General features: G+C 37.7%; 1 protein-coding gene across 4 annotated transcripts; it reads left to right on the top strand.

Moving 5' to 3' along the window:
- The first annotated feature begins 255 nt into the window (after positions 1-255).
- On the top strand, positions 256-15,459 carry Commd6 (COMM domain containing 6). Of its 4 annotated transcripts, none has more exons than XM_077792873.1 (6): positions 256-368; positions 8,393-8,525; positions 10,190-10,464; positions 10,553-10,564; positions 13,164-13,316; positions 15,264-15,459. In XM_077792873.1, the coding sequence occupies exons 3-6, from the start codon at positions 10,294-10,296 to the stop codon at positions 15,312-15,314; spliced, it is 387 nt and encodes a 128-aa protein (XP_077648999.1). In that variant the 5' UTR covers positions 256-368; positions 8,393-8,525; positions 10,190-10,293; the 3' UTR covers positions 15,315-15,459. The 4 variants fall into 4 exon arrangements, with proteins under 4 accessions (XP_077648999.1, XP_077648996.1, XP_077649002.1 ...); XM_077792870.1 differs by having other exon boundaries at positions 8,353-8,525; XM_077792876.1 differs by lacking the exons at positions 256-368; positions 8,393-8,525; positions 10,190-10,464; positions 10,553-10,564 and adding an exon at positions 10,666-10,750.
- Positions 15,460-21,729: the final 6,270 nt, after the last annotated feature.

Below are 21,729 nucleotides of genomic sequence, written 5' to 3'. Positions count from 1 at the left end.
CCCCGCCGGGGAGTGCCGAAGGACGAAGAAAAGCTCGACAACCTTCTCGCGACTTTATCACTCCCGGAAGAGCAAAAGCCCAAGCACTATATTTTAAAATGGTATACAGTATAAAATTAATTTCTTTAAAAGGTGTTATATCCCTATTTGAAAAAAATCATAATCTGAGTCCACTGAGTACTCCCCTCAAACTTGGATTCTCCTTATCCCAACCGAGCGCTCGTGTTATACGCATGCGCCACGTGCTGGCCTGGGACCGCGTGTTCGCGGGTGCCCTCCCATTCTTGCTGGGTCTACCAGAGGCGCTAGGGGGCGCGCCGATGAGTCTTATTCTGCCAGGGCCGGACCAGGTCACAAGGAATCTGAAGGTAGGTAGGCTAGAGGACGACGCCCTTGAGCCCTGGAGTCGTGGCCTGGTTGCTGTTGCTGTTGTTTGTGAGGGTACAGAAGTAATGCATTGGCCTTTTCTGCTACGCAGAGTGGTGTGTGTGTGTGTGTGTGTGTGTGTGTGTGTGTGTGTATCCTCTTAGGCTTGACAAAAAATGTTGGAATACCATACTCAATCAGACATTATACTAAGTGTTGGGACACAGAACTGAGTATGCTACAGTGTAGAGTAGGTGGACAAGAAAATTGTCACAATAAAGCGTGATAATACAAGGCAATGATAGCACAAAGTTCGCTAGCCCTACAGGTAGAAGTGCAGTTAAAGGGGAAAAGGAGTGTCCAGAAAACTATCCTGGACACAGTGAATTCCTGGACTGAATCCTTAAAAAAATAATAGACAGTAGCCCAGCAGAGAAGAGGGTACTCTGAAGAAGGGAATTGGCATTGTGGTTGCAGAGCCTGCTAAAATAAATGATATTGGTGATGCTAGAGAAATAAGCAAGGGCAACTGAAACAAGACATCCTTATAACAGCAGGGAAACGCCAAAGGATTTTTAAAAAAAAAAAAATTTTTTTTATAGGTGGACACAATAACTTTATTTTATGTAATGCTGAGAATCAAACCCAGTGCCCCATGTATGCCAGGAGAACGCTCTGCCTCTGAGCTACAGCCCCAGCCAGGAAACACCAAAGGATTTTAAGAAGCATTTTTAATGTCTCTTCTCCATGGAACTGTAAATTCCGAAGGTGAACTGTAATGTCTTTTTTGTTCTTCATGTTATTTCCTCAGGACTTAACCCAGTGCTTATATATATACATATATACGTATATATACACACATATATTACATATATATGAATTTATGTAATATATTCATATATATGTAGGGATGAATAGCATAATTAGATATATTGACATTTTTTGTCAATAATGTGAAATTTTGCAAAAGATTAATGCTGAGAGAATAAAGGCAGTAGTCATGGAGCTATAAAGTAGCAGATGCATATTACAAAGCTCTTGTTCTACTTCTTGGTTGAGAAGGAGTCCTCCCTCAGTGATGATTCCAGAAATTTGGCCTGGGATTGAGTGAATATTACCACTCTGTACCCAGAAGAGAGAATTCAGGGAGAAAGGAGCAAGGGAAAAGGATAAAGATAATTTTATTATATTGAGCTTGCCTTCCTTGAGGAACTTCCAACTCTCCCATTCATGTTCCTATAACTACTGTTCTTCCATTCACTGGCATTTCCAGTCCTCGGCTCCTCTTTCTCCTTTTCTATCTGATAGATTGCTGCTGTATCCATTTAACACTGTGACTTGGTAAACCTGGCAATGTCCAGCTCATGATCATTTGAGTTGCATGGTCAGGCTCTTGGTCTCTACTGGGGCCCAGTAACATATCAGGGGCTAAATTTTCAAATGACTTGGTATCATAAGAAAAGCTTTGCTCCAGAATGCTGAGGTTCTACTATATGACTCTTTTATCAGGATTTGCCTAAGATTCCACATAATATCCTTATCTACTATAGACATCTCTCACACTATTGAGTCAAAGGAGTGAGACAAAGGGTCAAATAGGGAGGCAACTTTCATCTCAGTATGGATTGTCCTGCTCAGGAACCTTCTGAAACTGGCAATCTTCTAAGTCACACAATGAATGTGTTGGAGCTATCTTCCCAAAAGTGGTATACATGGTCTCTAAAAGCCAAAGAGACCCACCAAGTACTCTGCCATTTTCCTATTAATAAAGAAATAGGTTAGAGAGGTTGTCCTAGCATGCCCCAGAACTTTGGACACCTAAAACTTTACAAATGTAGCAAGCCTCTAATCTTAATATGCTTTAACTTCCACCTTCTGGCATTGAAGTACCTACCATAACATGAAGGGCAGTGTTTCTTCAACTTGAATGTACATGCAAACACCTGGGGAGCCTGAAATGCAAGTTTCAGATTCAATAAGTCTGAGATGGGGCCCAAGATTTGCCATTATTAGTGCCAATTTTTTAACCCTCCCTTTGTTCATAGTCCTTGCCATATAACTTTGGAATTTTTTCTACTAGGGGACAAATTCATTATTAGTGGAGTCTGCTTTTTGAATTTGTCTTGTTAAAATATATCTAAAACTCAGGAATCAACATTCCCAGAACTTCTGCAGTCAACCACACATGCACAGAGTGGCAAATGAAAATTGAGGTTAAGCAAGGCCATACTCTGCCTTCTTGTTGCACTTTTCATACCGGAAACTAGTGCCCATTTTTTTTATCTATTTAGTGTTACATTTTCCTCATTTTTCTGCTTTTTGTAAGTGATTTCAATGTTTATAAAGTCCCTGCTTGTAGTTCCCAAGCATAACGATGAAGTATTGCCTACTGTTTCAAAGTATAAGAAAACTATGATGTTCCTTGCAGAGAAAATAAGTTTGTTTAGATAAGCTTATTATAGGCTTTGAGTTATGGTGCTGCCAGCCATAGTTTGGTGTTAATGAATCAACAATATATATTGTAACTTTAAAGGGAAATGCCCATAAAATAAGGTTATGTATTGATCAGCTAATGAAATGTGGACAGAGGCTCCCAGAATCTAAACTATTTCCTTAGGAACAATGGTTCTGTTGGTATGCATAATATCATCATAATGGAATTTTTAATTAAATATTTTACAATTTTATAATAAATATTGTGGCATGCCTATACATACTGTCATTGAGACTTGCCATTTATTTATATAAATCCATGCACTTTCAGTTGCCTTAGGAGTATAATTTTAAGGGGGGAAACTGGGAATTTAAGCCAGGGGTGCTTTACCACTAAGTAACATCCCCAAACTTTTTCTTCCTTATTTTGAGACAGGATCTCAGTAAGTTATTGAGAGCCTTGTTAAGTTGCTGAGGATGGCAAGTTTGATTGCAAGATCAAACTTGCACTCCTCCTGTTTCAGCCTCCTGAGTTGCTGGAATTATAGGTGTATGCTACCACACCTGACAGTAGCAATATAATTCTAATGGTTGCCAAAGAACATCAGGATTTATCATCATTTTATCACACAGTTTCATTTTTTTTCAGTAACTGATAAAACATACAACCTCAGAATTCAGTAGTTTCCATTCAAAGACAGAAAGAAGTTTTGACATATTAATGTTTGATGCCTTAACAAGAGTACTTGAAACTTAGAAACTGCTATCTCATCCTTATAAATTCACTTTTTATTTTCTGAAGGATTTGGTAATTTCTTCACTCTTAAACTGAAATGAGCAACTATTTTGCTTTATCTATTATTAAAGCAAAAATCTGAGATTAGTTAAATTTAACAAAGTTCATTTAAACAAGAAAAGATTCTACAACCAGGAGGCATTCTGGACCAGTTGGTTCAGAATGCCCCATATCACCATATGTGCACATTACATTTTTTTGTAAGAAAAATCAAAGTGACATACCAAAACAACCTGATTAGCTGCAATCGGCATTTGACTTATAGGATGATGAGACGTTTGCTTTATTTGGACATAGTTTTATAATTTTGCCACCTGTGGTTGGCTAATACTTGATTGCTTGGTTACAAGGGTACACTCTTAGGTTACAATTTGTCTACAGGTCAAGCTAGAGTATAGTTCACTATTTACAGAGGCCACTTTAGGTCAAACTTTATCACCCAAGCATGGAGACAAATTGAGGCCCAACTTAAACTGAGTTTAACACTACTCAAAGCTATCCACTTCTTTTTTAAAAATGTTTTTTAGTTGTCAATGGACCTTTATTGTATTTATTTATATGTGATGCTGAGAATCAAACCCAGTGCCTCACACATGCTAGACAAGCACTCTACCAGCAAAACCCCAGCCATTACCCACTTCTTTTGAAAATTGTAAATTATTTGGTTGCTTTGCAAGAAAACATAGAATTGTGATCCTTCCTCCAATAATCCATATCTGTTTCATCAATACAATTTAAAGCACACTGTTCTGTTTTCTTGCCTATTTCTACAATGGATCCTTTTGTTATACCAAATCACAGCATAATCTTTTAAAAGATAATTTGAATGGCAATTATACATAATAAGTATAGAGGCAGTAATAATCATGACTTAGTAGAAGTGTTGAAGAGCTATGACCACATTCAGGCACACCTGCAAAAACAACTGAGTCACAAGTGCTGCTTGGGTGAAGAAGCCATCTGATGCAACATGCAGTAAAATTTCTTGACGTGTTAATGTGAAAACAAGAACGTTTAAGAATTGGTGAAATGCAGTATGAATTTCATGTGAAAGTTTTCTAAATGCATTTTCATTAGAGGTTCTAATATAACTATTTTGCTTTCTTTATTGTTATTAATATGTGAGTAGGCCAGACTTTGCCCAAAAGCTAAGAATTTTAAGCCTTACTTTAAGCTCTTTAAACCCTTAGGATGCAATATAAGTGATCATGTTTATTCCCAGTTGTACATCTTTGCATATACTGTCCATTGATTGCCATTACCATCCCACCACCATCACTATTATCGCCATCACAAAACACACACAAGCACTCAAAATTTTTTTTGTGTGTGATACTGGGGATCAAACCTAGGAGTGTTTTACTACTGAGCTGCACCTCAGTCTTTTTTTTTTTTTTTTTTTTTGAGACAGGGTCTTGCTAAATTTGCCCAGGCTGGCTTCGCACTTGTGATCCTCCTGCCTCAGCCTCTGAGTAGTTGAGATTACAGGCATGTATCACTGCTCCTATCAAGCACTCATGTTCTTGAATAGCCTGGTGTACAACATATTCGGTCAGCAGAAAGCAACTGAAAGGGCTGGGGTTGTAGCTCAGCGGTAGAGCGCTCACCTAGCATGTGTGAGGCCCTGGGTTCAATCCTTAGCACCACATAAAAATAAATAAGTAAAATAAAGATATTTTTTAAAAAAAGAAAGCAGCTGAAAAGGGTTTCAGTAGGTACACTAGGAATCTGGGATCTCTCTGAAATAAGATTGCAAACAAAATTAAACCAGACCATTGAAGTGCTAGTTAGCTTTTAGCTAACCGATGTCATGTAGCACTCCTGAACTCCAATTTTCTTATCTTTAAAATAGCTAGAATATATGATCTAGATAACTTATGGGCTTCTTTGGAGGATTGAATATCACGATGATGATAAAGCAGCCAGTATTTGTTCAGAAACTTGGCTATTTGCTTTACATACATAATCATATTTATGCTATATAAAAACCTCTTGAGACAAATAATAATAGCTCTATTTTTACAGATGAAAAGATGATGCTCCGAAAGACTAACTACTGTAGTCACACAGAGAAGTGATGAAAGAGGGACTTAGATTTGGGCCTGTAAAGCTCCTAGCACTTCACTGATACTCTCTCCACTCTCTTAGTTTTATGGTGCTACTGTGAAAAATTACCACAACTCTACTTACTTAAAACAAGATAAATGTGCACAGTGGCACACACCTATAATTCCAGCAGCTGGGGAGGCTGAGGTAGAAGGATTGTGAGTTCAAAGCCAGCCTCAGCAAATAATCGAGGCGCTAAACAACTCAGGGAGACCCTGTCTCTAAATAAAATACAAAGAAGGGGTGGGCTGGAATTGTGGCTCAGTGGTAGAGCACTCGCCTAGCACATGTGAGGCCCTGGGTTCAAACCTCAGCACTACATTAAAAAAATAAAATAAAATAAAGGTATTGTATCCAACTACAACTAAAAAATAAATATTAAAAAAAAAAAGAGTGGGAATGTGACTCAGTGGTTAAGTGCCTCTGAGTTCAATCCCTGATACCAAAAAAAAAAAAAAAAAGTATCATTCTACAATCTGAAGTTCAGACTTCTTAAATGGCTAACACTGGGCTATACTTAAAGTTGGACAGGACTGTGCTTCTTTTGGCATCTATGTGGAAGACTCTGTTTTCTTTCCTATTCCAACTTCCACAGGCTGTCTGCATTCTTTGGCTCTTGGTATCCTTTTGTATTCAATACTATGCAACATAATATATTCATAGATTCTGGGGATTGAGAAGCAGACATCTTTGGAAGGCTATTATTCTGCTTACTGTGTTCATTGATAGTATAGTATCATATAGTATAGTAATATGTAAATATGTTTAGCGAATATTTGTTTTTGTTTCCTTAGCATTTTTAATCTAAGTTGTGTTACCTCATCCTTACCTATATTTCCTATAGGTATATCTTTCACCTCTACTGGTGCTAGTGACTTTACCAATGACACAGATCAACCCCTTACAGACAATAGGAGCCATGGAGCAAAAATAGTAATGCATCACCCTAGAACAAATAGTTGTCCTAGGCTTGTGCATATGACCCAAGCTGGTTAATCAGTCTTTCTCTGAAAATTGAGATTGAAGGGTAGGTGGCTGCTTCTTTTCCCTTGGATCATGAACTGTAATTTGATCCCAAAGATGCTGGTGGTCATATGTTTATATGCACTGTTCCCCTTCCCCAGCAGCTCATGGAAAAATCTAAGAAAATGCAGCCACAAGATAAGCAGATGATAGCTGAGAAACAGAGACTGGGCCCTTTGCTATTCAAATCTCACAATTCTGTTGTCTCTGCAGCACGTTCCACCCTTATATTTCAGAGATGGAAGCTATGAGACAATAATTCCTGCTATTTTGCTTATACTAGCTTGAATTGGATTTCTATCGCTTGGCATTAAAAAGCCCTAAGAGGGCTGGGGTTATGGCTCAGTAGTAGAGCGCTTGCCTCATATGTGTGAGGCACTGGGTTCAATCCTCAGCACCACATAAAATAATAAATAAAATAAAGGTATTGTCTCCATTTACAACTAAAAAAAATTTTTTTAAACCCCTAAGATAAAAGCTTAAATTGAAGTATTTCTTGCTTCACATGTGTCAATTTTGTTTTCCCTATTACACTGTAACCTCTGGATCAAAAAAGTTCATGACATAGTTCTGTAGACTTCCTCCTATGCATATAATAGTACTAGGTTTACTGCAAGACCACCATATTTTCTGATTTATGTGTCCTACTTACATATCATGAGATGACATTAAATATAAGGCAAAATATGTATTAAATATAAGACAAAAGTTATACTCATGCACCTTAAATTTTAGCATTTTCCTTAACACTATTCATAAAATTCATATTTTCCAAGTGTGAAACTTGTATAAGTTCTGATCTCTGGTAAGACCAAGGTCTTAAAAGTAAACAGTTTATCAGATATGTTGCTGGAATGTCCAGAACACAAGATGAAGAGTAAGAATTGGCAGAGATTTCCTTAAATACTACTGATATTTTATTCTCCCTAAATTAGATCCATGGTTTTAGGAAAGGGACACTCACACTGAATAATAAAATAATCAACAGTTTTAAATGAATGAATGAAAAATAGAGAAATAATAAATATTAATTTTTAAAATATCTTTTTATCTTTTTTAGAACATTTTTACAGTCAAAATTTGTATTGTGTGTTATATGCACACGCCCTGTGGAGCATAAATATGATGGCAGCCAAGAGCTAAGGGGAAAGATTTCTTGACAAATAGAACAAATTCACTGACCAACTGGATGTGCAATAGCGTTCTATCTTTTCATCTGAATTCCATAGGAAGAAAATCTTTTGATTATTTCAGGGACTATGTTCTCAAGCTAATTAGTACGTTTAATGAGAGCTTCATTCCAGATATAGTTTCAGTTGTTTTACGTGAATTAACCAACATAATTCTCCAACAACACTATGAGTGGTGTTTGTAGTAGGCAGGATTCCAGAAATGCTCAACTCTCAATAATTCTCATCCTCTGATTCTTTCTTTTTTTTTAGTTGTTGATGGACCTTTATTTTATTTTATTTATATGTGGTACTGAGAATCGAACCCAGTGCCTCACACATGCTAGGCAAGCGCCCCACCACCGAGCCATGAACCCTCCCCTGATTATTTCAATGAATACTAATCTAGGTACTTCTCTGAAGGAACTTTTCAGATGTAATTAAAGTCATGTATCTTAGTGTTACAGCTGTTGACCGCGACGAGTCCTTGCTTCCCCAGTGTTGAAGAATAACACCAGAGAAGCACGCGGAGGCCAGGTCAGAGTGGAAATTAGAAGTTTATTAAAGGACAGCAGAAAAGACTTCTCCCGGAGGAAGAAGGGGACCCAAGAGATGGAATCCGTAGAAGTGAGGTTGTCTCCCCTTTTTATAGTTCTTTCAGTGATGGAATGTAGGTGGGAAGGCCCGAGGGATGGGACACAGGTGGGCCAAAGAAGTAATCTGGTCAGGAAGGATTTCTGAGTCAGCATCTTCAAGTTTGCTGGGGGCTGTTCCTTAACACTTCTTTGGGATGGGCCTTGGACTTTTCCCGGACTTCATTAACATTCCAAGAGTTGTTCAATGTTTCCCAGAATTCATTCTAAACATGGTCTCCATTTTGGATCTTACTCAATATTAGACCCGATTTACCTAATTTAACTGACTACCTAACTTTAAATCTGGCTTCATTAGGAAGGTTATTCTAGATTATTTGTGTATGTCTGAACTAAACATTTCAACCCTTAAACATAGAGAACTTTCTCTGGCTGGAATCAGATGTGGTAAAAAAAAAAAAAAAAAAGGCAGAGGAGAAATGCTGCAGAGGGAGAGATCAGAAAACATGGAGAGGTTTTTTTGGCTTTGAAGATAGAGGCAGGGAGTACATGTCAAGAAAGCTGAGAATCCTCATCTAAAACCAGCAAGAAAACAAATGTACAAAACTGAATTTTTCTAACAATTTTTTTTTTTTTTTTTTTTTGGTACTGGAGATTGAGCCCAGGGGAACTCTACTACTAAACTACATCCCTAGCTTTTTTTTTTTTTTTTTAAGACAGGGTCTTGCTAAATTGCCTTAAGTGGCCTGAAACTTGAGATTCTCCTGCCTCAGCTTCCCAAGGCACTGAGATTAACAGGAGTGTGTCACCAGACCTGGTTCTTTTCTTTCTTTCTTTTTAAATAACAATTTGAATCTGAAAGCATATTCGCCCCTCTAGCCTCCAGAGAGGAATTTCCCTCCATCATCTCACCAGTACATTTCTAGATTAGAAACCAGAGAGTCCTGATTACTAACTTCAACCACAGCACTTGATTAGATTCTGGTTGGGGGAAGGAATAACTTTCAAGAATAGTGTTGAAATGATTGGGAATTTTAACTTAGCCCATTTATTAGATAATCCTATTTTATCAATGCTAAATTTCCTGAATTGTTATTATTTAGGAGAATGCCTTTGTTTTAGGAGATATGCACTCAAGTATTGGGGAATGAAGCAGCCTCATTACTGTGTACATAAGCAGTGATAAAACAAGAGTGTAAATTCTTGACAGTGAATGTGGATGAAGGATATAGGGATGTTCATAGAACTATTTTCGAAACATTCGAAAAAATATGTTTCAAGTTTTTAAAAATAAGTTGGCAGGGGAAAGAAACCCCTCTGTATATTTTGTGTAGAATTCATTCAAATTCAGTAAGAGAAAGAGGCAAGACCGGATGAGAAGGTATTGCTGTAGTTATGTTGTGCCCTGGAGTTTAATGACAGGAAGGATGAAGAATCGCATCCTCCAGTCTCTCCCTCCAGTGAAGTAAATCCCAGGGTTGAAAGCACAAGGTTCCCATAATCAACTCCTTCGCGGGACAAAAATCGAAGGTAGTGGGTGTGGTCGTGCAGATTTCAAGTTAGGTTAGGCTAGAAGAGACGGTCTCGAGTTCGCGCTAGCCTAGAGACTACTCTGTGCCCCGCCCCCGACTGGAAGAGCCCATAACTGCAGCCTAGGATGGGGAAAGAGCGTCCTGAATGTAATTAATCCTTCCCCTCGCTAGATGTCTCCTAAGTCTTCGGCATTTTTATCCATATCAACCTCCATATTACTGAATCTTTACTTAAAACTGATGCTTACTTGAGACAAAAGTTGAGTTCCGCAAAGATGTTTCTTTCCATCCCTACCCACCGTCCGCTGCGTGCGCTGGTCCGCGAAGGGCCGGAAGCGGAAGTGTTGGCCCGAGAGAGCCTCCGCCTGAGGCTGCAGGACCAACTCTTCGCCTTTGCCATGGAGGCGTCTGGGTCTCAGGAGCCGATCCTGGATGCTAAATCGCAGGTGAGACTCTGCCCGGAAGGGGAAGGGGCAGAGGACCCCTGAGCAAGCAAGATCGTCTCATAAATTGTGTTTTCTGCTTCCGTTTCAGGTCACCAACCAGGTGAGTGAATGGCCCTCCTGCCTTGTCCTCAGCCGGCCTTTGCTGGTCAAGGGCTGGGGGCCGCTCCCGGCCGGCCTGCAGCTGGAGAACGGCGTCTCAGCGTGCGGTGCCCTGTCCTTGCGTTTCATAACCTGTGTCCTCAAGCCGGTGTTCTCCAGCCCGCAACCCTGCATTGCTCTTTCCCCGGTGCGCGCGAGGTGATGCCGCTGCCATTGCAATTTAAGCTTCTCCAGCCAGCGCTAGTGCAAAGTGTACAAAGTCTTGTTCTTCTTTAATTAGGCGACCTGTATTGGAAGGTAGGAATACACTATTTTAGAATGTGATGGGCACATAAGAAATTACTAAAATTTACAAAGGTAGCACCGAGGACGTTTCTTGCACTTGAGAAAGGTTATTTTGAAGATGGAGTATAACTTTTTAACCTTTCAGAGTGTGTGTGTGATGTATGTTGAAAAACAATAGTTTTGTCAAGAACATCTTAGTTCCGTTTCTGTTTCAAGTGTTTGCAGCTAATAAACTATTTTTGGACAAATTACTTACAATGCTCCTTGAAGAAGAGTCCTAAAACTAGAAGGTTTGGGGTCAAGAGTTATCCAGATCCATATAAAATATGAAAAAGGGCTGAGATAAGAAATAATGCAAATACAGGAGCCAAGAGAGGTGTCCATTGACTGCTCTGTCTTTTGTCTCCCTCTGATCTTGCGGTTGCTTTTGAGGATACTTGAGAGATAGGGGAACTCAGGGAGATAGTAATCAGTCCTCTACCTGGCTTTGCTCAGTTACATAGTATTCTAGAACTAAAATTAAGATGTTGACATGGCTCTTTTTTCAAGGTTGTACGGGAATCTCTTGTCTTTTCCTGCTCTTAGAAACTGCCTCCTTTTCTTGGCTTATGGACTCTACTTTCATCTTCAAAACACATCATTTCAACCCCTGCTTTCTTCTCTGACTGACCTTCTTTATTCCCTTTTACAAAGACGCTGTGATCACATTGAGCTTCCCTGGATAATCCAGAAAAGCCTTCCCATCTCAAGATCCTTGATTTTGTTAAGTCTTTAATATTTGTTTTATCACATAGGGTAACTCAGTGTTCAGGGATTAGGACATGAACATGTTTGTGTGACCATTAAGTCTGCTATACATCCCATCCATACATTCATTCATAGGTTATCTGATTTTTTTTCTATGCAGGAAAAGCCAAGATAATATACAAACATCATTTGATTTATAATGAGTTTATCAAGAGATTCCTTTTTTTTAAGAGAGAGAGAGAGAGAATTTTTTAATATTTATTTTTTAGTTTTTGGTGGACACAATATCTTTATTTATTTTTTTATATGGTGCTGAGGATCGAACCCAGCACACCATGCATGCCAGGCGAGCGCGCTGCTGCTTGAGCCATATCCTCAGCCCACCATTGTTTTTTTTTTAAAGTTCAGAAACAAAGTTGGAAATATAATTTTAAACAAATAAATTATAAAGTACCTTGCAATAAATCTATTAAAAGAAATCAGAGCTTCTAGTTTCTGGACCAGTATATAAGAAATTTACCCTTTTAGGACACAGTATTAACTTTTAGTAGAAACTAAAAGCTGAGCTTACTGAAAAATCAACGATTCTCAGATCTGTCAGAGAAGTAAGAACACAGGGCAAATGTTAGTTTGGTAGCAGACATGAGTTTTTAGAATGCCTACTATATGTCATGCGCCTGTCTAATCTTTCAAAATAAGACAGACAAAATTCTTCCACCCACAGCCTTATGTTTTAAAGTCAATATTAAGAGCTGCATTTGTCCAGTCCTGATTTATGCCATAACAACACTGAACAATCATTGACAGGAACTAGATAAAGTATTGAAGCAGCTAGTAGTTTATAAGCATGTAGTCTTTGGAGTCATGCAGACATTGGTTTCTCTTCTGATTCCAGAACTGTGTGACCTGGCACACATTACCTTAGCTCTCTGAAATTGGGATTTGTCATTTACAAAATGGAAATAATCCATAATGTTATGCTGACTCACTGAGGCATTTAATACATGTAAATTACAGAGCACATCACCTGACCATCACGAACACTGATGAAATCTTAAAACTACATCATTATTTATGCTAATGTAAGGTTTGAGCTTGAGGACTATGGTGAGGAAAGAAACCGGAATGATTCTCACATGTGCCTCAACTAATTATGAAGATCAGGTAACCCATCTTGCATTTGAGGATTTTTTGTTTGTGGAATGAGGAAGCATCTGGAACAGGAAAGTGAGGTAAAAGATGCTTCAAAGTGTTTTGAATTGCCAGAACAAAATTTAAACCTTTTAAGGAAAACCAATACTTCAGTGTCATCTACTTATATTATCCATTCTGTAGAGGTTTTTTTTTTTTTCACTTTTTGCTTTTTTCTTTTGTAAATATGACAATGTTGTTTTATAACTCTATTTGTGTCCCTTGTTAATTGTTTCTGAAATGATCTTAAATGAAGATACTGTATTTTATGACCTGCATTGAAACTAAAAGTTGAGTTGAGAGCAGTAAAATTGAATAATATTTGCATTCAAGGCAATGATGTTACTAATTTATTGTTTTATACTGTTTTGTTAAAGCTTGTCGATTTTCAGTGGAAACTGGGTATGGCTGTGAGCTCCGACAGTTGCAGATCTCTTAAGTATCCTTATGTTGCAGTGATGCTAAAAGTGGCAGATCATTCTGGCCAAGTAAAGAACAAGTCCTTTGAAATGACAATTCCACAGTTTCAGGTTTGTAGTTTAACTCATTGAATTTTAGTATAATTATTGCTTACGAATGTATAAAATCTTTCTTAAGGGAAATTTTCAATATTTGGAAATTGATGTGTTTTACATGTATTAGCAGAAACAAAAGATGTAGATTTTGTTCTTTGAAAATTTAATAAATTATTTTCAATAAAATTGCTAAATTTATGTGTTGTGCCATTTAATTACTTTTGACAGTATCCTTTGTTAGTATAATTAGGAAATTTCAAGAACAATGTCGTGATTTAATAAAAATATACATGGTATAAGGATTATTATAGTGAAGCTAATGAACATATCCATTAACACAAATAGTTAACTTGTGTGTGTGTGTGTGAAGACACTTAAAATCTACTCTTACCAACCTCAACTAGATAAAATACTGTTATTAACTATACCCACCATAACTGTACATTAGATTCCTAGAACTTTTATAACTGAAAGTATATACTCTTTGATCAACATCTCTTTGTTCCCCATAACCTCTCACAACTGCCATTCTACTCTGATTTGACTTCAACTCTTTTAGATTTTATATAAGTGAAATCATGTAGTATTTGTCTTTCTGTGTCTATCTTATATTACTTAGCATAATGTCCTCCCAATTTATGCAAATTTTTACGAATGGCAAGATTTTTTATGGCAAAATAATATTTCATTGAGTGTGTGTTTGTGTATAATATGATACATAATACATACATATATTGGTGGCATAAACATTATATTTCAAATAGTAAATTTTATATAAGGGAATTAAGCATCCAGATTTTGGAGTCTATAGGCAATCCTTCCTGGAACCAATCCCCCATGAATACTGTGGGACCACTGGGGTGTGGGTATATATAACATTTTATTTAGGGGACAAATTTATTTATTTTGGTACTGAGTATTATACCCAGGAATGTTAACCATTGAGCCACATCCCCATCCCTTCTTGTTATTTATTTTTTTGAGACAGAGTCTCACTAAGTTGCTTAGGTCCTCACTAAGTTGCGGAGGCTATCTTTGAATTTGTGATCCTCCTGCCTCAGCCTCCCATGCTGCCAGGAGGGGACAGCTGTTTTTAAGACATTCTTTATGTGGTCTAAAGGTAACCAGGCAAATACATAACAGAGCTAAGGAATAGTCTTTCAGCTTCTCCCCTCCATCCCCCATTCCCTATTGGTGCTGGGAATTGAACCCAGAGCCTTGGCATATGATAGCTCTACCATTAAGCTACATACCCAGCCCCATCTTTGGGCTTTTGTTAGCAGTGATTTTGACCATCAATATGTATTTTTAAAGAATAGTCACAAATTAAGGCCAAGATAATAATGAAAATGCAAATGTGTAAATCAGAGGGTATCCAGTTGCTGCAGTTATGTTTCACATTTGCCTCCCAGGTTTCTAGCAGGTACTGAAGAAAAAGGAAAACAGAATTTGATCCTAAATGCGATTTTTTAAAAGAGAATTCTACAAAAGATCAACCAAACCACAACCATTTTTTTAAATGATAGAGAAATAAACTTCTACCATTTAAGATATTGTCAATGTTGGGTCTCTTTTATTGAAATTGAACTCAATCTTAAAATAGCCCCTGTGACCCTGAAATGGTTGAAAATGGTTAGGGACCCATAATGAATCTGTCAATTTTGTTTTTATCTTAAGTGTCTAGGATAGTATTGGGTATTTAATAAATCTTTCTGGTGTGATCTTCATAAACTTTCTCCTGCTTTCTAAAAAAGTTTAGTAGTAAACTAATCTGATTCTACAATAATGTTTTTGTGTGTAGTAACTAGTTGCACTTGTTTGTTTCACAGCAGTCTTTATTAGTTGAGTATGTAACATTAAAATGTAAACAATGTTAGACAGCCCCTACTAGTCAGATGTAATTAAAGGAACTACTTAAATTTTCTCTAAAAACAAAATTAATATTTTCCCCTTTCTTTCCAGAATTTCTACAGACAGTTCAAGGACATTGCTGCCATTATTGAAACTGTGTGAAAACTGGTTATTTGACTAATAAATTGCTATCATCATCTAAAATAATGGATTTCATCTTCTGCAAAAAAACTACATAAGGATCAAATATTTATTGAATGAAAATTATACTTTCATTTTTCTAAATAAAAAGTGAGATAAATAGGAATTAGTGGTAATTGATGTATAAGTTTGTCAGTGTACTAGAAGCTATTGAATTGCACACTTCATGATTTGTTTTATGGTACCAGGGATTGAACCTAAGGGCACTTAACCACTAAGCCACATCCCCAGCCCATTTTATTTTTTAAAAATAATAAATGATTGTCATTTTTAAAATAATTTTTAGTTATAGATGAACACAATATATTTATTATTCTGTGGTGCTGAGGATCAAACCCAGTGTTTTACGTGTGCAAGGCAGGAGCTCTACCACTGAGCTATAGTCCCCTTATTTTTTAGGGTCTAAGTTGCTTAGGGCCTTGCTAAGTTGCTGAGGCTGGCTTTGAATTTGGCAATCCTCCTGCCTCAGCCTCCTGAGCCACTGGAAATTTAAGAGTGCACCACCACACCTGGCTTGAACTGCACACTCTAATGGGTGCTCTAGTATATGAGTTAAATAGTTAAAAAGTTGGGGCTGGGGATGTGGCTCAAGCGGTAGCGCGCTAGCATGGCATGCGTGCGGCCCGGGTTTGATCCTCAGCACCACATACAAGCAAAGATGTTGTGTCTGCTGATAACTGAAAAATAAATATTGAAATTCTCTCTCTCTCCTCTCTCTCTCTTTAAAAAAAAAAAATATATATATATATATATATATATATATTTAAAAAGTCAAAACCATAATTGAAGGTGGCACAAATTTATGTATTAGAACACTGTTTTGAAACTTATTGGCAATGGAATTCGCTTTCTAAATAAAATCTTATATGGAGTCCTATCAATAGGTATAAAGCAGAAAAGTAGGATTTCATTAAGGTAAAAAGTTACAAATACGATTTTATAGCATTCACGTAGGCAAAGAAGAGCACGGTTTATTTTCTCTAATATTTGTAATTGGTTTAAGATTGATCATCTTTCTTTTATATTAGCCTAGATTCAGTTGATTCTGTATTTTTAGAAAGTCCACTGCAGATATTCTGGTTTTTGTAGCACAAAGCAGGATGTCACCTGGAAGCCCCTGTACATGCCATGTCTACCTTCAGTCATCTTTCTGTCAAGTGTATGCAGCAGTATAAAGGCTGCTTGCTTTCCTGGTCTTTCCTAATTTCACACAAGCATTGGGAGAAAATGAGAACCATTTGACACAGGAATCTGGTCAGTTGGGCTTCAGAAAAGCAAGAATTTTTTGCTGAGTAGTTTTGTTCTGTTGGTAGAAATAGGAAATATTAAAGTTCTTCTGCAAAACACTTGTACATAGGAGTATATCCTTTGAAATGTAATATTTAAAAAAAATGCCTAATGTTATCCAGTTTCTTTGAGCATACAGGAAGACTATTTCCCAGCTTCCCTTGCAATTAGACTGGAACCACATAGTGAGGTTGAAGCCAGTAAGATCTGGATAGAAATATCCTAAGCCATTTCCAGTCTTAGTCATAAATTGTTCCTTCACATCTTCCAAGTTTTCTCCTATGCTTAAGTGTTGCAATTAAGAACTTCAAAACCTTCAAAAAAAAGACCGAGGATGTAGTTCAGTGGTAGAGCACCCCTGGGTTCAACTTATAGTATCAAAACAACAAAAACCCTCTAAAGCAAACTAAAAGATGGTTCCCTAAATCACTGTTGGAGGTGGATTCCCCACAAGATTAGCCTAATTTGCATCATCCAGCAGTGTAAACTAGAAACAAACTTTTTTTTTTTTTTTTTTTTTTTTTTAAAGAGAGAGTGAGAGAGGGGAGAGAGAGAGAGAGAGAGAGAATTTTTTAATATTTATTTTTTAGTTCTCGGCGGACACAACATCTTTGTTGGTATGTGGTGCTGAGGATCGAACCCGGGCCGCACGCATGCCAGGCGAGCGCGCTACCGCTTGAGCCACATCCCCAGCCCCTAGAAACAAACTTCTGTTGGGGTGAGCTGGAGAGATTTTGGAAGTTTACAACAGCAAGTAAGCATAAACAATAGCCTATAATATGGAGATTTTTACTGTGATATTTCCAGTTGCAGAAAAAGTAGTGACTCCCCATTTTAGTCAGCTTTTTGTGCACTCAACCACTTAGCCACATCCCCAACCCTATTGTATTTTATTTAGAGACAGCGTCTCACTGAGTTGCTTAGTGCCTCACTGAGTTACTGAGGATGGCTTTGAACTCGTGATCCTGCTGCCTCAGCCTCCAGAGCCGCTGGGATTACAGGCCTGCCCCATTGCACCTGGCTCCTAGTTTCAGTTATTTTTGAGACTGAGGCAGGAGAATCCCAAGTTCAAGGCCAGCCTGGGCAATGTAAGATCTTGTTTTAAAGTTTATAAAGGGCTGGATATGTAGCTCAGACCTAGAGTGCTTGACTAACATACATGAAGCCTTGGGTTTGATCTCCAAATGCCACACCAAAAAAAAAAAAAAAAAAAAATTGTTTGAAAATACACATTTTTTAAAACACTTTGTTTTTCCCCCACATTTTCATTGGTGCATCATAGTTGTACATATTGATGAGATTGTTGTTATATATTCATATATGCATACAACATAACAATATAATTTGGCTAATATCACTCCCCAGTACATTCCCCCTCCCTTCTCTTCTTCCACCCTTTGGTCCCTTTCCTCTCTGCTGATTCCCCTTTAGAAAATACTTGTTTTTAAGTTTTGAAAAGTTCTTGTAGTTCTTTTTCCAGTATAAAATTTTCTTATAATGTAACAAATGGAAAGTGCTTTATAAATTTCTTGTGAAATACTTCTTCAACCTGTGTATACAAATTTGTTCTACATCAAACATTAACCCTAGTTGTGCTGTAAGAATGACGACTCCAGCTGGGACTAACATCTTACCTCTATTTCTTCTTCTGATTCTCTATGTTGGAAATTTATGTCTTCATCATCCCTGTCAGCATTTCTGCTGGTCTGCTGGGTGAATCCACTTTATTTTGTTGTTGTTGTTGTCAGCTAGACAGAGACTACTATGAGGAGCACTGACCTGCCCCTGCTGCTGCCCAATTGCATATACTCAGGATCCCACAATTTGATGAGGTAGTTATCTGTGTTGAGTAGCTGCCACACATACTCTTGATCCCACCTTCTGGGTAGTAGTAGCACATTTAGGTTTCTAGAATTAGGAGGAATCAAAGTCCCCATCTCTCTTTTTCCATCCTATGGGATACCAGCTTCCTCGTACTCCTAGGAGTTAAAATGGTATGGTTCTCTGTAACTGCACTTAAGATCCTCCTATCTCCCACCCACCCCAGTTTAACACCTTTCTCAGTCCCCTTTGCATCTGTAGTGTAGCATTTCCAAGTTTAAGGTTTTATGCCAAGGCCCCAAATTAGCCCCTGGCTCAAACATTGTGGGTGATAGACTTGAAATAAATTTAAATTGCATGCTTAATCTTTTGAGTTTTAAAAAAATAAGTTTTTTTTTCCTTTTTCAAAATATAGTTTTACACTACTTTGATTGTAGATGTCTGTTTTTGCTTCTTATGAACTTAATCAGCTTCACTGGGCTGGACTGGGAGTTGACCATTGTCAATAATAACAACATTTCTGTGGGATAAACGTGTTTCAGTTTTCAAACACTTGATTAAATTTCGGGAAATCAACTTGTTCTGAAGTTGGGAAATGTATTAATGAACTTTTAGTTTTCAAATGAGGGTACTTTACCTTGAGCTTATCGAGAAAAATCAAATTTTTATATATATTCTACAATCATAGGTTAACATAAACATCAGGCATATTTGGAAAGAAGGCAAAATGGTCACATGTTTAAAGTGATTGAAACTAACATGCAAGTTGGTACCTTACTTTTTAAAAGTGCTTCTGCAAAATTGTCTTTTCAGACTAATTTTTTAAGTTGTTGATAAACCTTTATTTTATTTATTTATATGCAGTGCTGAGAATTGAACCCAGTGCCTCACACTTGCCAAGCGAGTGTGCTACCACTGAGCCACAGCCCCAAACCCTCAAACAAATTTTTAAAAATATTTTGTACTTCATATTTTAAAAAATAAACTATCTTTTAAAAGTTTTAGATGAATAAAAAGTTGTGGAGATAGGACAATAATTACCATATGCCATACACCCAGTTTCTCCAATTGTTAACATCTTACATGTATGGTATGTTAAGTTATAGTTAATGAACCAATATTGATAAGTTAGGCTTGTTAGCTTTTACCTAATACTCTTTTTTTTTTTTTTTTTAAAGAGAGAGTGCTCGAGAGAATTTTATTATTCTTTAGTTTTCGGTGGACACAACATCTTTATTTGTATATGGTGCTGAGGATCGAACCTAGGCCGCATGCATGCCAGGTGAGCGCGCTACCGCTTGAGCCACATCTCTAGCCCCCTAATACTCTTCTTGGATCCTAGGTTATCTATCTAAGACACCAACATTACTTTTAATTAATTATCTTGTCTCCTCTTTAAGTTCCTCATGTCTGTGGTAGTTTCTCAGAGTTTCCTTGTTTTGATGACCTTGACAGTTCTAATGATTGCTGGGCAGGTATATTTGTTGGATGCCCCTCAGTTGGGCCTTGGGAAGGAAGATCACAGACATAAAGTGCCATTTTCTTTACATTCTCTCAGGGTACACACTAGCAAGATGATTTATAAATTTATGCTGACCTTGATAACCTGCCTGAAGTAGTGTTTGTCATGTCTCTCCATATCAAGTTTATTTTTTAAACCCTTCTTTTCTGTACTTTACTCTTTGGAAGGAAGTCACTGTCTACAACTCATATTTAAGGAGTGGAGAGTTAGGACCTCTCCCCTACTTTATGATAAAGCATCCACGTATTTCATTTCGAATTTTCTAAGGGAAGTTTGTCTCTTCTCCAATTAATTTATCTAATAATTTTCTTGTATCAATATGGCCTCATGGATATTTATTTTTACAATTGAACATTTTTTGTTGCTCAAATTATTCCAGCTTTGTTCATTAATTCTATCAGTTGGTTCCTCTGTTCCTACACTCCCCTCTCTTTTAGAATCTCCTTACTTTCTAACCCTACAACATACTCTAGACTAATCTTGTGCATTTTTTTCCCCAGTCCTAGAATTATCCATTTCTTCCAGGAACTCTGACTCTTTTTATTGGATAATGGTACTAGAAAACAAGATCTGGCTACTACATCTGCTCTGTATTTTAGATTTTGAGAACATTCAAAATGTAGAAGTCAAAAGGAAAAAGTTCTGCTCTTAAGATATGTCAGGCCACAAAGCCTATCCTTTGTTTTAGGATCAGTGGGGATGATGCCCCAGATTTTGTAAATATTATCACTTCAGCTTACAATTTAACCACCTAGAAAACAGGTCAAAATAATATGTATGAGATCAAGAATGCAAGAAAGGGGAGGTGGACCAGGTTGGTGGCTTTAGTAGCTCATTAGGAGAGATCATCCAAGTCAGAGGATCCCAGGATTTGGGACTTCCTATCTTTTATACTGTTTGGGGTGAATGGAATGGATGAGAAGGAAGGTGAGGAAGAGTATGTTAGGGTGGGAGGCCGTTGCTCTGAGTGACCAGCATTTTTCCTCTCCTAATCGGTTGAGGCACTGTCAGTCATATCCCCCACCCCCATTGGTCTGGCTACTCTTTAAGTTGCTGAAGATGGTAGCCCCAATCTTGAGAGTAGTAAAAATGCAACCAAATGTGTCTTCATGCATAGGCGTGCCTTCCTGTACCCCATGGGTAGAGCTACGCTCACCTGTTCCTTTGTGATATTAACCCATTGCCCTGTTTGGGATAGAATGTTCCATGGAAACCCCTTTGTGTGTCCCCTTCTCTTACTCTACCCTTGGGTGTGGCCTTCCTAGATGTCAGTGAGACATCATGAAGCTAGACTCAGCCCCTTGAAACCTGACCCCTTGCCTCATTTGAATGGCTTCTCCTCAATAAAAGGGGTCAGCACGTGCTCTCTCTCTCTCTTTCTGCAGACCCTTAAGGTCAGAGGAACTGTCACAGGAACCCCAAAGAAAAAGGCATTTCTGTCTCTTGTGTGGTTATTTCACGCAGCCCAGTAACCCTGGAGTGACCCTGAGTGTTTTTGTCGCCAGGAATATGACATGTTAGTACTCAAGGACCCACTCTTACAAGAACAATTTTCAGAATAAAAGAAACATAATTAACAGTTATGTCACAATACAGAAGTAAATTGGGAAATCCCTGAGCAAACAAGGACATATGGTCACCCTATTCTGATCATGCAAAGATATTCTTACTTGAACACACACCCATACTTTTATTTCTCCTTGCATCATCAGGCCTATTCAAGGATGCAACATTGTAGTCCTAGCA

This window comes from Urocitellus parryii, chromosome 2 (assembly GCF_045843805.1).
Source record: "Urocitellus parryii isolate mUroPar1 chromosome 2, mUroPar1.hap1, whole genome shotgun sequence".
NCBI classification, from domain to species: domain Eukaryota; kingdom Metazoa; phylum Chordata; class Mammalia; order Rodentia; family Sciuridae; genus Urocitellus; species Urocitellus parryii.
The sequence above is the reverse complement of the archived record's forward strand: the minus strand, read 5'-3'. Positions and strand labels throughout refer to the sequence as shown.

What these genes read in the sequence shown, in the direction of transcription:
- Commd6 (XM_077792873.1), top strand. Translation starts at nt 10,294, where the DNA reads ATGTTTCTTTCCATCCCTACCCACCGTCCGCTGCGTGCGCTGGTCCGC. An exon ending in TGACAATTCCACAGTTTCAG is followed by an intron (nt 13,317 to 15,263) that starts GTTTGTAGTTTA and finishes CTTTCTTTCCAG; the next exon opens with AATTTCTACAGACAGTTCAA.